The sequence below is a fragment of the Durio zibethinus genome, chromosome 24 (genome assembly GCF_047325235.1).
Source record: "Durio zibethinus cultivar Kanyao isolate XHJ-2024 chromosome 24, ASM4732523v1, whole genome shotgun sequence".
Taxonomy (NCBI): domain Eukaryota; kingdom Viridiplantae; phylum Streptophyta; class Magnoliopsida; order Malvales; family Malvaceae; genus Durio; species Durio zibethinus.
The window spans coordinates 6,263,687-6,279,600 of record NC_143185.1 but is presented as its reverse complement, the minus strand read 5'-3'; the positions used below and the strand labels follow the sequence as shown (position 1 = coordinate 6,279,600).

Sequence of the window (15,914 nt, the reverse complement as noted above, 5' to 3'; positions counted from 1 at the left end):
AGATGTAACACATAAAAACAAAACTTATCATTATAAGTATGTTAATGTAAATATATGCATAATAAAATGAATATGTTAAGCATTTAATAGTATTTTGGTATGCAACAATTTAAAAAATTGAAAGATAAAATAAGAAAAAAAAAAGGTTTGGTTGAAAAAAAGAAAGTGATAAAATTGAATATTTGTCAATTTGGTTTTAGTTATTATAAATCTCATACATACGTTAAACTTAAATCTATATGCTTGTGAAAATATAATGATGACAAACTTACTCATTTTAAACTAAAAATCATTTATAATAAATAAACCCAAGTTAAAGAGTTTCAATGTTTACATACAAATAATTTCTATGACTATATATCTAATAGATAAACAGAATAAAGAATAATATTTATGAATACAATAAATTTAGGTTTGTGGAGGCTTAATTAACTTATTTATAAAGAAATTTCAAAATTATTGAAAAAATATAAATGTATAAATTATTTTGTGCACATTCATGCCTTAAAACATGGTAAGGATCAATCCCCTTTATAAGGAGATTGGGGATTGATTCATTTTAACCAAAGAGCTTTCAAGAGCAATGATGGATGCAAATGGTGTTATGGGGTGTCATAGAAAATTAAAAATTTAGAGAAAATTTTTCTTTAGACTTTCCAAAAATTTTCTTTGGACACCTCAAAAATTAAAATTCAAGAAAATTTAAAAAACCATTTTCCTTGGACACCTTAAAAACATTTTCTGGACATCATTTCTATTAATAAAATTAGTAGATTCATTGACATTGTTTTATATATATTAGAAGTGGACACTTCTAAAAAAAAATGGATCTACCACTACTTAAGAGCCCTTTGTTTAAGAATGGATCGATCTTTTCTATGAGTGGATCGTTCCCTTCTAGAATAATAAGTTTCCCATAATTGTTTTGCTTAAAGAGATCAATTCTTTAATAAAAATGATTGATCCTTTGTTAAATAAAGGGTTCATTTAGGGTAGTTTTGTAATTGTCCAAATTTTGTTAACATAGTTAAGAAACTTAAGATCAATTTGCCATTTTTTTTAATTAATGAATTTTTGTTGAATTATGTTCAAAATTAAAGGATTTTGATGCAATTGACCGTAAAAAAGGTTAAACATTTATTTAGCCACTAAATTATACTTTTTTATCAATTTGGTACTTAAAGAATAAAAATTCACTATTAGATACTTGAACTTGCATTCCATCGAGCACTTTGGCCTTTAAGACTATTATTGTTAGTTAAGTTGCAGACATGGCATAAATATCCATTATCCAAAAAATTGTGACATATGTAAAACATGTTCAATCATTACCACATTATCCATTATCACATCAGTATTAAAAGAAATTTCACCAAAAATTCAAAAAACATTTGGAAAAAAATTAGTATTTCTACTCAAGAAATTAATTTTTTTCATAAAAAAAAAAAAGATATTAGTTTTCTTGTTAAATTAGGTATTATTTTTGTGAAATATACAAACAATGAAAAGAAAAAGTTTGTTTTTTAGCTCATTTTCTCATTCCTTGTCTCTCTCTAAACCTAATTTTTCTTTTTTTAGGCCCAAAAAATTTGCCAAAAAAACCAAATGAACCTAGAAACAGTCGCATTAACCACCATGTTGACCACCACTAGTCCCTCTAGTCATCGTTAATTAGCACTTGAAAAGTTTCTCAAATTTTCAAAATAATCCCTTTCAACCTTCTAAACATTTATACCTAATCATATTTTCTTAAAAGCCTTTAGGTTCTCCTATATCTAAACCTAATACTCACAAGTCTCTTTTTTCAAAAACCTCACTTCCTTCATTCAAAATCGTCTGAAATTTTAGTATGCCTTTCTTTTCATCCTAGCTATTCTTTCCCTTCAAAAATCAAGCTCGTAAACTACCTATAATACCTTAAACCTGAAACTTTCCCTCCTCTAATTTTATGACTTTTTGTTTCTTTTTTGTAGCTTTTTATCCAAGATAAAGCTAGTAGACTCTTTTTTTTTTGTTTTTTTATTTTATTTTTTGTTTTATGTTTTTCTAGGATTGTTTTTGTTGAATAACTCATTTTTGTCCTATTTCATAGGAACAAACTTGTTTGTTGAGATATTTTAGTGAATACACTGCACATAGCAATTTTTTAGGTGATTCAATTTCTATTCTTATGATATTAGCCATTGGTTATATACCTATTTAAAAGCCTTGAATGAATAATTGTAATGTACTTCTTTCAGATTATTTCCACTTTTATATTGTTCTTGAAAGTTTGCAACAATGGTATCAAAGCCAAATTAGATATTTTGAGAGAGAAAAGTGAGAGTTTGTGAGTTAAAGAGTGTAGTAGCAGGTTTGTTTTAAGTTTTCTTATAGTAGTAGTGAATGATAATAACAGCTAAAAAATTTTATACAACCGTAATTCCACATTTTGATGGCCACTATGTCACTACGGCATGCTCATGGAAAATTTTTTAAGGTCCAAGAAGTATTTTCATGTAGTTGAATCTAGAGTAATGGAACTAGATGAGGGAACAATATTGTCAGCAATGTAAAAAGTAGAACTAAAGACATTAAAGCTGAAATATTTTAGAGCCAAAACTACCTTTTTCAAGCTACTGATCCTTCAACTTTTGAGATAATTCATTGCAAAAATACCTCGAAGCATATTTGAGAGTCAATAAAGAAAAAGTATTAAAGGAATATGAAGGCAAGAATGGTACAATTTTATTTTAAGCATTTTGTTTAAAGTTTGAAACACTTTGAATGAAGCTTAGAGAGTCAATTATAAACTATTTCTCATGGACAATGGCAAGCATCAACAAGATGAGAATTAATGGCGACAAAACATAAAACCTAACCATCATTGAGAAGATACTCCAATCTTTGATACAAAAATTTAATTTTGTGATATGTGTTATAGAGGATTTTAAAAATATTGAACTCTCACTTGATGAATTATAGAGTTCTTCATTGGTTCTTGAATAGAAGCTCAATTAGCAAGATAAGAAAGGAGAATGCACTATAAGTCTCAATGAACAATCATTCAACCAAGGAAGATAAGGAAAATGAGGTGAAAGAGAAAACAAAGATAAAAAATTTTAAAAGAAAGGAAGAGGCCGTAATGGTCAACTTTCAACAAGCCACAAGCTAAAGTCAATAGACAAGTCAAAAATTGAATGTTATAGGCTGCACAGGTATGGCCATTGTAAGTCAGAGTGTCAAACTAATTTGAATAAGCAACATAGAGAAAGATCTAGCTTTACAGAAAAAAAAGTTTCACTCCTATTGGCATGTTATGTAAAGGGAGAAAATCATCAATACTTGTGGTATCTATATTTTGGCTACCGTAATCATATGTGTGGAGATAAGTTAGTAATTTTAAATTTGGATGAGTTTTTCATAACATAAGTGACATTGGATGACAATTCCAAAGTTTTTATCACAGGTAAAAGAATGGTAAAAATCCACACTAAAGAAAACATTGATCAAATTATTTCTAATGTTTTCTTTGTTTTAAAATTAAAGCCTAATCTGCTAAGTATTAGTCAACTACAAGAGAAAGGTTATAAGATTTTTATCAAAGATGTAGTTTGTAGAATCCAGGATGCCAAATTGGGCTTAATTGCTCAAGTTAACATGATAACAAATCGAATGTTTCTTTTTACCTCTAAAATTCTACTTTATCATGTTTATCTACAAAATTAAGAAATGTGGCTTAGTTATAGCATTTTCGTTATGGGGATTTGAATTTCAAAGGTTTAAAGACATTTAAACAGAAAAACATGGTGGCTGGTCTTCCAAAATTTGATAGCCTTTTAAATGTTTGTAAAGACTGTGTGGTTAGCAAACAATATCAAAATCCATTCCTAAAAGGAAAATCACAAATGGCTAAATAGCTATTGGATATTATAAACTCAAACATCTACAGGCTAATAAATCCTACTTTCAATAGAGAAAAAAGGTATTTCATTACCTTTATCGATGATTATAGTTGAAAAATTTAGGTTTACCTTTTGTAGAAAAAATTTGAAGCTTTTGTAGCTTTTAAAAGCTACAAAACGCTTGTAGAAAAAAAGTTAATAGCCCAATAAAAGTTTTCATTGATCATGGTGGAGAATACAACTCACATGCATTTGCAAATTTTTGTGAGACTCATAGAATTAAGAAACAACTTACAATAGCTTATACTTTTTAACAAAATTGCGTTTGCAAAAGGTAGAATGGCACTATTCTAAATATGGTGCAAAGCCTTTTAACAAGAAGTGGCATTATAAAAAAGTTCTAGCTTGAAATAGTTATTTGGATCATTCCTATTTTGAATAGAAGTCCCACACTTGTTATTCAAAATATAACACCAAAGAAAGCATGAAACGAATGAAAATTAGTGGTAAATCATTTCAAAATTTTAAGGTGTGTTGTCTATGCCCACATTCCAAACCAGATGAGGAAAAACTACATGACAAAGGAGAGAAACACATTAGTTTTAGTGTTAGTGATCAATAAAAGCTTATAAACTTTATAACCTAAACACCAAGAGAATTGCTATTAGTTGTGATGTTGTTTTTTAAGAAGAACAAACCTAGCCATGGAAGGTAAATAGCATTAAAAAACATATTCTAGCAAATTTTGATAATGATAATGGTGAGAAAAGACAAAAACTTACGAATATATGTGCAATAGCCAACAATCACTTAAAATGTTCTAAAAAATGCTCAAAGTCCATCTACTACTGAAGAAGATGAACAACAGCCACAATGTATTAGAAAATTACCTATATGGATGACTAATTATGAGGTAATTGAAATTGACCAATCTGATAATTCACTTACACATTTTGTTTTCTTTTTTTTATTATGATTTTACATTTTTTGAAAGGCCATCAAAGATTTAAAATGATAGAATGCAATGGATAAAGAAACTGCTGCCATTGAAAAAAACAACACTTGCGAGTTAACTGATCTTTCAAGATGACACAAGATAATTGGTATTACACGATGACACAATACAATTGGTGTTACACGAGTGTGCAAGACAAAGTTGAATGGAAATGGCAAAGTTGACAAATACAAGGCACACTTAGTAGCTAAAGGTTATAAGTAAGAGTTTGGTGTGGATTATAGAAAAGTTTTTGCTCTTATTACTCGGCATGATATGATCAGATTGGTGATTGCATTGGCAATATAAAATTTATGGCCTATCTTCCAATAGATATGAAATCAGTATTCCTACATGGTGACTTGCAATGACAGGTATTTATCATTCAACTTCCTAGTTATGTGAAGATTGAAAGTGAACATAATGTGTAAAAGCTAAAAAAAGGCATTATATAGGCTAATAAAACAAGCTCCACGGGCTTCATAAAGTCATATTGATATTTATTTTTGAATATAGGCTAATAAAACAAGCATACATTTTTTATTAAAAAATATGATGGAGAAAAGATGCTCATTGTGTGCTTATATATGGACGATTTTATTTTTATTAGAAATGATAACATCATTTTTGAAAATTTTAAAAAATCCATGATGATTGAATTTTATATGTCTAATGGGATTTTTATTTCTCAAAATAAATATGTTCAAGAAATTTTAGAAAGGTTTCATATAAAGAATTGTAATTCTGTGAATACCCTAATTGAGTTTGGTTTGAAACTTTTGAAAGATCCTAAAGAAAAAATGGTGGATAGCACTATTTATAAACAAATTGTGGGAAGCTTAATGTATGTAACCACAACATGACTTGATGTAATGCATGCTGTTAGTCTCATTAGCAAATACATAGAATGCCCAAGGGAGATGTATCTCCATGCTGCAAAAAGAATCCTTCAATACTTATATGGGGTATTTTACAAGAATGAAAAAAAGTTAGATTTATTTAGCTTTATAGATCGTGATTATGATTGGGATCAAAATGATAAAAAAAGCACTTTAAGTTATGTTTCTATGCTGGGTTCAAAGGCTAATTCATGGTTTTCAAAGAAGCAACCAATTGTTACTTTATCAACAACCAAAGTTGGTTTCATAGCTACAATGTCATGTACATGTTAAGCTATTTAGTTGAGGAAGATTCTTGAAAACTTCAATTCAAGCAACAAAAAGCCACTTCAATTTATGGTGATAGTAGTTCAACAATTAAATGATTTAAAAACCTTGTTCTACATGGTAAAAGCAAGAACATAATTGTGAAATTTTATTTCTTAAGGGATTTTAAAAAAGGAAAGAGTTATTATTCTCATTTATTGTAAAAGTGAAGATCAAATTGCTAATATTTTTACCAAGCTTCTCAAATTGCATGCATTTCAAAAGCTACAAAAGCTACTTGGGATTTGTACTATGAACAAGCATTAAACTAATTGCTTACTAATGTTCAGTTTAAAGGTAAGATTGTTGAATAACTCATATTTGTCCTATTCTTTAATAACAAACTTGTTTGTTAAGATATTTTAGTGAGTACACTACACGTAGCAATTTTCTAGGTGATTCAATTGTTATTCTTATGCTATTAACCATTGGTTATATGCCTATTTAATGGCCTTGAATTAATAATTATATTGTACTTCTTCCAAACTTTATTTCCTCTTTTATATTTTTTTTAAAGTTTGCAACAATTTTATGGGTCTTAGTTTGGTTTTTATTATGGTTAGATTTTGGGTAGGTTGTTTAGATGGATATGGGGGTGGCTAATGGTTGTGAAGGTGGATAGGTCTAGGCTAGCAGAGGCAATGAAAAAGCTATGGTGGTTGGTTATGGTTAAGGTATGGTGGTTAAAATGTTGGGAAGATGGTTCATAGTGGGGTTATGGTGGTTGGTTAAGCTATGATGGCTTTGGGTTATGGGTTAGTGTTGACATAGGTTGGTTTTGGCTGAGTTGTTGGATTGGTAGCGTTAAGTTAGAAATTTCATGGAGAGCTAGAAAATTTTGTTTTAATTTATTAGGAGTTTTGAGAAGGATTCAACGTTAAATTTTGGGATTTTATTGGATTGATATATCTTTTTTGTGAACCTTTGTAGCTCGATTTGTGGATTTGGTGAAATTTTGAGATTTTATCATTAAAAGCTAAGATTGTGGTAAAATTTTAAAATTTTTATGTAGGTTAATTGGTGAAAACATTGAATTTTGAGTGGTTTTGTAGTTTCTTGGGAGTTAATGAAAAGATGAGTTTAAGTATCAGAAATAATTTTGATTTGTGATAAGAAGCTTTTGGTTCATATAGTTGAAAATGCGATGAAACTATATTGGTGGAAGTAGTTATGCAAGAAATCATTTTTTATTTTTTTAAAATTTTTTAATTTTTTATATATTTTTTAAAATTTTAAAATTTTTGTATTTTTTTAATTTGTTCTAAAATTTTTAATGTTGACATAACAATAGTTCCAAATAACGTGATAATAAAGTGTCATCATTTTATTAAATATTCATATTATATCAGCAACTTAACTAATAAGATTAATTTAAAGTATTGAAGTATATGATGAAATAGAAATTTGAATACTTAATTATAAATTTTATATTTTTAAATATCAAATTAATAAAAAAATATAATAAATAAATTTTTTTTTATTTAATCCAAATAAACAAGTCAATCACATTTCAATTCCAGACAAATCCATTACTTTGATACTGAATTTTTCACCGTAATGAAATCTCATTCTCATGGATGTGGAATTACTCATCGGATATAGCTTTGTCAATTATTATAACTTTTTAATAGAATTGAGATTCAACTTTAAAAGTAGCGACAAGAATTTGAAATGTTATTTGATAAAGATTTTTTTACTTTACATATAAGGTTAAAAAATCTAATATATATATATATATATATATATAATATTACAACATATAAGGTTACATGATAAAAATTATTTATGCAGATGTCTAGGTGGATAATCTATTTTAATGATATATAGTATAATACTTATATTATTTTATTTATTAAATAAAATTTTTAATAAATTATTTAAACTAAATATTTTGGATAATTATTTAAACTGAAATAAAAATCTATCTGAAAGTGAAATTTTTACATAAAATTTGAATTCAAATATATTAAATCATCATTTATCTTTATTTTTAAGTTTAATGATAGTTTCAAATATATATACTTAATAAAATTTTATTTTTTATAAAATAATTCTATTTAATAAATCATTTAAATTTAATATTTTTAGATAATTATTTAAATTCAAATACAAATCTATAAAAGGTTGAAAATTATTTAATAAATTATTTAAATTTAATACTTTTAGATAAGTTAATAAATTATTGACTAGAAAACATGTATTTTTAAAGTAATAAGAGTTTACATATGAGATATTTGAATGTTGATAAAAAAGTTAAATAAAAATATGTTTTTGTTTTGAAAACAAATATAATGTTTTATTTATATTCTAATTCAAATATTTTTATATTATACATTTGTTTAATTTATTTGTTTTTCTTTAGTCCATAATTTTTTTTTAATTTTGCTTAGATTGATTATAATTAATTTTTTATATTATTTTTTTTTGTTTTATTCATTTCTTCAATGTTTTTATTCTTTCTTAATTTATTAACATATTTGCTTTTATTATTTATATCTTTAATCTTGACAAATTAATTTTAAACTTACATTCTCTATTTTCTTTTGTTATACTTTTTATTGTTGAATTTCTTTATCTAGAATAGATGGTATGAGAAGAATGATGATCATTGCCATATTTAACCTACAAAAAATACCATAATTATCTTAAAAATGATTAAAAATAAAAAAAATTTTAAGCATAACATAAAGAATCATTGTTTTCCTTTTATCTAAAAAATAACTTTATTTTGTTGACATATATAAAAATAATTGTTAATATATTTGTGTAATAATTACTTGAAATATATCAAAAATAAAAACTAATAAAAAATAAATTGTTATGACCGAATTAATAATTGTGATTTATTTTTCAATCAAATATATATATTTACACACACACCCAATCAACATTATGATAAAAATTAATCTTAACTATATTAAATATTGATTTTTTATTTTTTATCAAACAAGAAATAAGTAGTAGCAAAAGAATTGAAGAAAATATTTTTTATGAAAAAAATTATTTTTATAATTCTTGAAAATTTACAAAAATTTAGAGTTCTTTTATATGAACAGTATCATTTATAATATATTATGTATAAACTATCATTTAATTGTAACTTAATATTTATAAATGTATGATTATATATTAGATCAATAATTAAAAATAAATTTAAAATTATGAAAAATTTAATAATAAATTACGTGCATTGTAAGGGTTAAAAAAACTAGTTAATACATAATTCACTTTATTTTTTAATTAAATTTCTATTTTTAATATAATATAAAGGATTTGTGTCTAAAAATTTATTGTAGTTTTATTTAATATAATATAAACTCTAAAAATTACGATACATTTTATAATTTGTCTAAAAAAATTAATAATTGATTTTATTTTTTTTAAAAGTGCACATCGGAGAGTGAAAACTGAGAGCTTTGTAATGCTCTGTGGTAGAAAGAGGATTGTATTTCTAATGCTTTTGCTTTGCCACTTCCATTAAGAAGGAAAAAGAAAAACAAGACAATTTGAAGTCGAAACACAGCCGTCAATTAGGGTTTCAAAATTCAATGGATCGAGAACTGGACCGGGAAATCTGCTGTTGGATTATCGAATTCCTTGTTCGCAAATCAACCGACGAAATGTTGGTGAAGAAACTCATCGAAGCTTTCCCGCCTCCGCCTTTGTATCGCAGGCCTCGCCTGAAGAAAACAGTGCTTCTCCGCACCATCAAAAACGAAACGGTAGCCGGCAACGTTTCCGAGAAATTACTTGACCATTTGGAGATGATCGAGCGCATCGACTGCAGCCAACGGCTCAGAATCCCGGACTCCATGAAGGAAGCTTATTGCGCTGTCGCACTGGAATGCACCGCCAAGTACTTGGCTGGAAATTGGAACCGGATTGGCGATTATTTGGATGCTGTGAATAGAATTTGGAGGGGCAGAATTAAAAATCTGGAAAAATCCAAGGCATCCAAGTTGGTTTCCGAGAAACTGAGAAGTTGTCGATGTCAAGTGGAGGCTGCCGTTGAGGATGAGGAGGTCGCCAACCGTTTAATTAGAACCAATACGCGAAATAACGCCATTCTCACCCTTAGGCTTTATCTAGGCGAAGCACTTGACTTGATGGGGCCGCCACTCCTTGAAAGAGAATATCGGTCCGTTTCTGGCGTTGTGTAGGAGAAATTTACTTCCCGGAGAAGAAAAATGGGTAGGCTTTGGCTTTTCCTTTCTCCTTTCTCCTTTCTTTTCCTTATTTCTTCAATCTGGCTGATTGCATTTAAAGCCCAAGTAAAAGAAAAAAAAATTGCTTTTGATGTTTTGATCTGTAAAGAGGAAAAATCTTTTGAGAATGAAGAAAGAAAATTTGGGTTTTATAGAGCCAATGAAAACATAAATTTTCCTTGATTACATTCGAATTCGTGTATTATTAGATTCTTAATGAGTAGTGAATATGATATATTTAGAGGAAAGAGTGAATTGTATCCATCTCTTCATACTCTTGCTACTATGTAGATGTATTGAATATTTACTAATTCTTGCAAAATATCATATTCATCTTCACATGCTTTATAGCGAAACAAATTCACATTAATCTATGATGGAATGTTTGGCCAAAAAAAATCTATGGATGGAATGAGAGCAGGGTATGAGTAAAATTTTACTCTTAACTTATTTGAAAGTTCTTTTTCTTTTTCTTCTATTAGAGGTGACAAAGCTCTTCAAAATCTCTCAAAACTAACTTCTTAAATTTTGACAAATTTATTGTTTTAGCTGTAGTTCCTAGTTCCAGACATGAATACTTAAGTATCTGCTCTACTCTTCTCACCTTTTGACCAGTTCACTCTAGTCTCTTTACCTTTGTACTTCTAGACATGGTTAAACATTTGCTTTGGATTGATTGCTTAGTGATATTCAGATAGCTCTCCCACATACTAGAGTACTTTTTAATTAGTCTAAATCATGAATTTTGGCCAGGTCCAATTTACATAATAGATGAAGCTAGATACAACATGTAGAACAATATGTCCATTTTGTTGTTGGACATGTGGCCTAAATTCAGAAGCTAGTTGAATGCAACTTGAGTAACCTACCTTTGTCTGAACTTGTTAAAATCTGGAAAGTTGTATGCGTTCTCAAAGTCAAGTTTTTGTTAATTTTTTTGTATTTTGATCATCGTAGGGTTCCTACATCTGTTCTTTTACATAATCGAATTTTCTTCCTTCTAGTTTGTTCCCCCATATTCCCCCTCAATGTAAACACTGACTTTGCTTGTTAGAGTTATCTTGGCTGGACAAGCTGTAATGGTATCATTCTCCAGGGCATAGTGGTGATTTTATCTCTACTTTTTTTTCTTTTATGCTATATTTGGAAACATAATTTTGGATAAGTGGGTTTGAATATGATTTGTTATATAAACTGTGAGGACAAAGGTAAACATTATCTAAAAATTAGTTATTATATGATGCACCTGTGTTTGAGAATTGAGAGGGTATGAATAGATGAATATTAAATTCCTATTTCAAGTAGACATTGAACACATTATTTGTTGTTAAATCTTATAACTAGCATGAACTAAGCTTTTGGATACTGTAAGGCAAACAAATTGCCATCTTAAAGAGCTACTTAGATGATCGATTATAGTTCTTTATCAAGTTGAGGAGGCATCAGACCTTATCCCATGCAGTATTTTTATCTCTTGTGTCAGTATGTCTGTAACAGCAGGAAACAAAGCGATTTTTAATTTTTAACCGGTTGACTATCAATTATGTTTTGCTTCAAGCTCGTACTGCCTCTTTAGACTTATTGTTTCCACTAAAGGCATAGTAAGATCTCTTTATCATTTAATTTATGTTAAATGGATGGCTCGTTGTGCCCCTTGAATTAAGTTAGACACTGATGATGCCTCTTGTTTGGGTAACCACGGATACACAAGCTGTAGTGTTATCATCATTCGAGTAGATAGTGATGGTCTTATCTCTACTCAACTTCTTTCTTTTTATTAATGTCTGCGTTGTCTACCAGGAACGTTTCAGAATTCAAGTCCAACTTCTAAGCACTAAAGCGAGACCTTTTACATGCCAGAGAGATTGACCTTGATTTCAAGAAATAGACTCTTATTTTGAATTCAGAGCTTACCTTAATCGATTTATTTCCATCACTTTTAAAAAGTAACATTCATCAAGTTTGGAGTTTGAGTTTTAGTAGATTTGTTATAAATATTTTGCGTAATAATGGGAAAAAATTAAGTTTAGAAACAAAATTTACATGTATGACAGCATCAAAGAATGAAATTAAGGCACATTTAGGCTCTATTTGGTTTTAAAAAATAGATTCTTTTTATTTTTCATTTTTTTAAAAAATAAAACTATAGTTATCATTTTGTAAGAATTAAAAATAAAATGAAACGATTTTGTTGTGAAAAATGAAAATAAAAATATGTTTAATTTTAAAAACAATAAAAACTTGTTTTCGTCATTTTCAAGAGAAGTAGGAACAAAACATGCAAAATATGAAAATATGGAATTCACATTTCGCATCTCACATTGATAGCAGGTTTTACAATTAATCGTGGCGTCACCTTGTTGGCCAAAATAGTTTATTTACAGGTTATGCGGAGCCCACCATATCATGACTATGGACATTTTTTCTTGTTTTTTTAAATACAAGATTGGAATACCGGTTTCAATATTTTCAATTTAAAAAATTATATTACTTTTTTATCTATCAAACACATTTTTAATTAAAAATGAAAAACCATATTTTAGAAAATGATAATTAAAAATGAAACTAAAAAATATTTCTTGAAACCAAACACACACTTAGACTTTGGTTTTTACATTTGCCTTTTACTTTTTTAAAAAATAATAATAAAAAGTCAAGAAAAAATTGAAAATGCATGAAAAGCAAATTGTAAGAAATCAACTAAAAGAAATTTTAACATATAATATTAAGGCTTAATACCAAGTATAATAACATGAAGGCTTAATACCAAATATACCTCTGAGCTTTAGTAAAAAAAGAAATTAAGGTTCTTGATCTTTTGGTGCTTGTAAGTAAAGTTTGATCAAATCTCTTTGATCTACCTTTAGTCAAATGCTCATTTATTTTTTTTAATAATTCCATGGTCATAACACAATGATAGCTGCCAATTATATAAAATATAAGTTAATTAATTAAAGGCCAAAATATAAAAAAGTTCTTAAGTATTTGAAAAATCTAACTAAACCTTTTATATTATTATTGTATCTAAATAAATCTCTCAATTCTTATCTTTCAGTATCTAAACTCTTCTAGCACTTGTGGACCAAACAAAAGCATTTAATATGTCGAGTCATTACTTCAATTGTTGGATCAATCGGATCAATTGTTGAATCAATAAAAAAATTTAAAATATAAATGTTTCAAAGTTTTAATTTATTATGTGATAAATAATAAAATTCTATTGTAGGTAAGTTCATATTTAAAAATTTTTAATATATAACATAATATAATAAGCATGAAAAAGTATATATATTTAAAAAATATATAATAAATTTAAATTATAAAAATAAATTTAAAATTCAAATTCAAATTCCTAACTCCTAACTCTTAACTCAAACTCTGAAAATATTAATCAAAATGTCAAATAATTCAACCACAACCAAACAAAAGTAAACATCCTAAAAAACTTAGAAAACAAAAAAAGAAAAAATAGAAAAAAAAAAAGAAAATTAATGTAAAATATATATTTTAAAAAATAAAAATATCTTCAAAATGATGGTATTTGATATAAAATCAATAAAGTTGCAAATTGATGCATAAAGTTTTAATTTTAACCAACAAATTCTTTATCCTTCAATTTGATGTGAGTGTGAACTAGAAATAGAAATGAGAGGGGTTGTTTTTTTAAGTCGATTCTTTAGAGTACATAAAGTGTAAGGGGTATGGGAGGATAAAACTATTTTATTTATATTTTAATTCTTTTTATTTTACTTCCAACTATATATTATTTTAATTAAATAACATGATAGTCCATAATTTAATTTTAAAAATTAAATTTATCATAATTTTTAAGTTCATTTTATTAAAAAATTTAAAACTCATTTAGATCAATAAAATCCGACTGATGCTCTTGTTTATTAATTGAACTATCGGTTCAACATAATTTAAAACGAATTAATTGCAAGTATGGTTTAATAATAGAATCAAATCGATTTAGGTATGGGGATACGACTTCAACCGATCCAACTAGTGGTTCGATATGGTTTTGGTAACCCAATGATGCGGTTAAAATGTGTATGTGGACACAATGTTGTACACATGGCACAAAAATGTGTAGAAAAATTAAAATTTCAACAAAAACCGTCTAACAAAATTTTTGTTAATTTGTCACAAAAAAAATTATTATCAAGAAAATAAAAATATATAAAATTAATAAAAAATAATAATTACTTTTATGACATTAATGTTCACTGAGTGTTATCTCATGATTATAAGTGATTATCATATTTAAAAATAGATAAAATATATATTTATTCAAATAATATATATAATTATCTGAAAACATAGTACATTGGAACTCATACAAGTTTTTTTAATTTTTTTAAATTTTATATTTAAATTTTTTTCAAAAATTATTTTCGATAATGGTATCAAATAATAAATATTTTTCTATATACTTATATTTAAAAAATATTGTAAAAAATAATTATTATTTATTGAAAAAAGAAAAATATGTATATGTAAAATTAATAAAAAAGAAATGTATGTACATTGGAACTCATAAAAGTATTTTTTATTTTTTTAATTTTATATTTAAACTTTTTTCAAAAATTGTTTTCGATAATGGTATCAAATAATAAATATTTTCTATATAATTATATTTTAAAAATACAGTAAATAATTATTATTTATTGAAAAAAGAAAATTATGTATATGCAAAATTTTTAAAAAAGAAATGTCTACATTTATATGCAAATTAAAAAAAAATTAAAATCACTTTTGTAATTTCTATATAAATATAGACATTTCCCTTTTTTTTTATTAATTTTACATATAAATGTTTCCTTTTCACTAATTATTTTTTTATCATAGATTCAAATAATTAATTTTTTCTTATTAATTTCTATATAAATATAAACATTTTCTTTTTCATTAAGTTTACATATAGACATTTCGATCATGGCATCAAATATAGATATAGACATTTCCTTTTTTATTAATTTTATGTATTGTTATTTTCTTATTAATAATTATTTTTGTCATGGTATCAATTAATAAAAATTTTTGTTAAACCACCTTTTTTTTGAAATTTTTATTTTTAATATTTTTCTTGTGTATATTATTGTGTCCATGTATACGTTTTTTGCCACATCATTGGACCCACATGTACTAGAAGAATTTAGATAGTGGAAAATAATAGTTGATTGGCTTATTTTGATTCAACAATAGTATAAAGATTTAATTAGATTTTTTTGAATACTTAAAGAGTTTTTTTTTTATATTTTAACTTAAATAAAGAATTAATTATGAAATAAAAAGAGTTTGATTCATCCAATCCTAATTAATTAAGGATTACATATTTATATTTATTTACAACACATTAAAAAAATTTTAATGGCCACACACGATAGGATGTGGAAGGTAAAGGTTAAAACAAAATCATTAAGTTAGACAATACTTTAAAAAAATGGAACTTGAATAATTTAATTGAATAAATCAATAGTCCAAGGATTTAATTGAAAGAGCAGTTACCTTGAAAGGAGTAGGTGTGGGCGAACTCCCTCTCTTTCTATATATATATATATATATATATATATATATATATATATATATATATATATAATGCTTGGTTGCCTCTCTTTGTATT

At 26.3% G+C, this 15,914-nt stretch overlaps 1 protein-coding gene across 2 annotated transcripts; it reads left to right on the top strand.

The window, feature by feature from the left end:
* The first annotated feature begins 9,454 nt into the window (after positions 1 to 9,454).
* LOC149511885 (uncharacterized) lies at positions 9,455 to 12,228 on the top strand. Of its 2 annotated transcripts, none has more exons than XM_089753960.1 (2): positions 9,455 to 10,274; positions 12,089 to 12,228. In XM_089753960.1, the coding sequence occupies exon 1, from the start codon at positions 9,632 to 9,634 to the stop codon at positions 10,241 to 10,243; it is 612 nt and encodes a 203-aa protein (XP_089610086.1). In that variant the 5' UTR covers positions 9,455 to 9,631; the 3' UTR covers positions 10,244 to 10,274; positions 12,089 to 12,228. The 2 variants fall into 2 exon arrangements, with proteins under 2 accessions (XP_089610086.1, XP_089610085.1); XM_089753959.1 differs by lacking the exon at positions 12,089 to 12,228 and adding an exon at positions 11,042 to 11,408 and having other exon boundaries at positions 9,456 to 10,274.
* Positions 12,229 to 15,914: the final 3,686 nt, after the last annotated feature.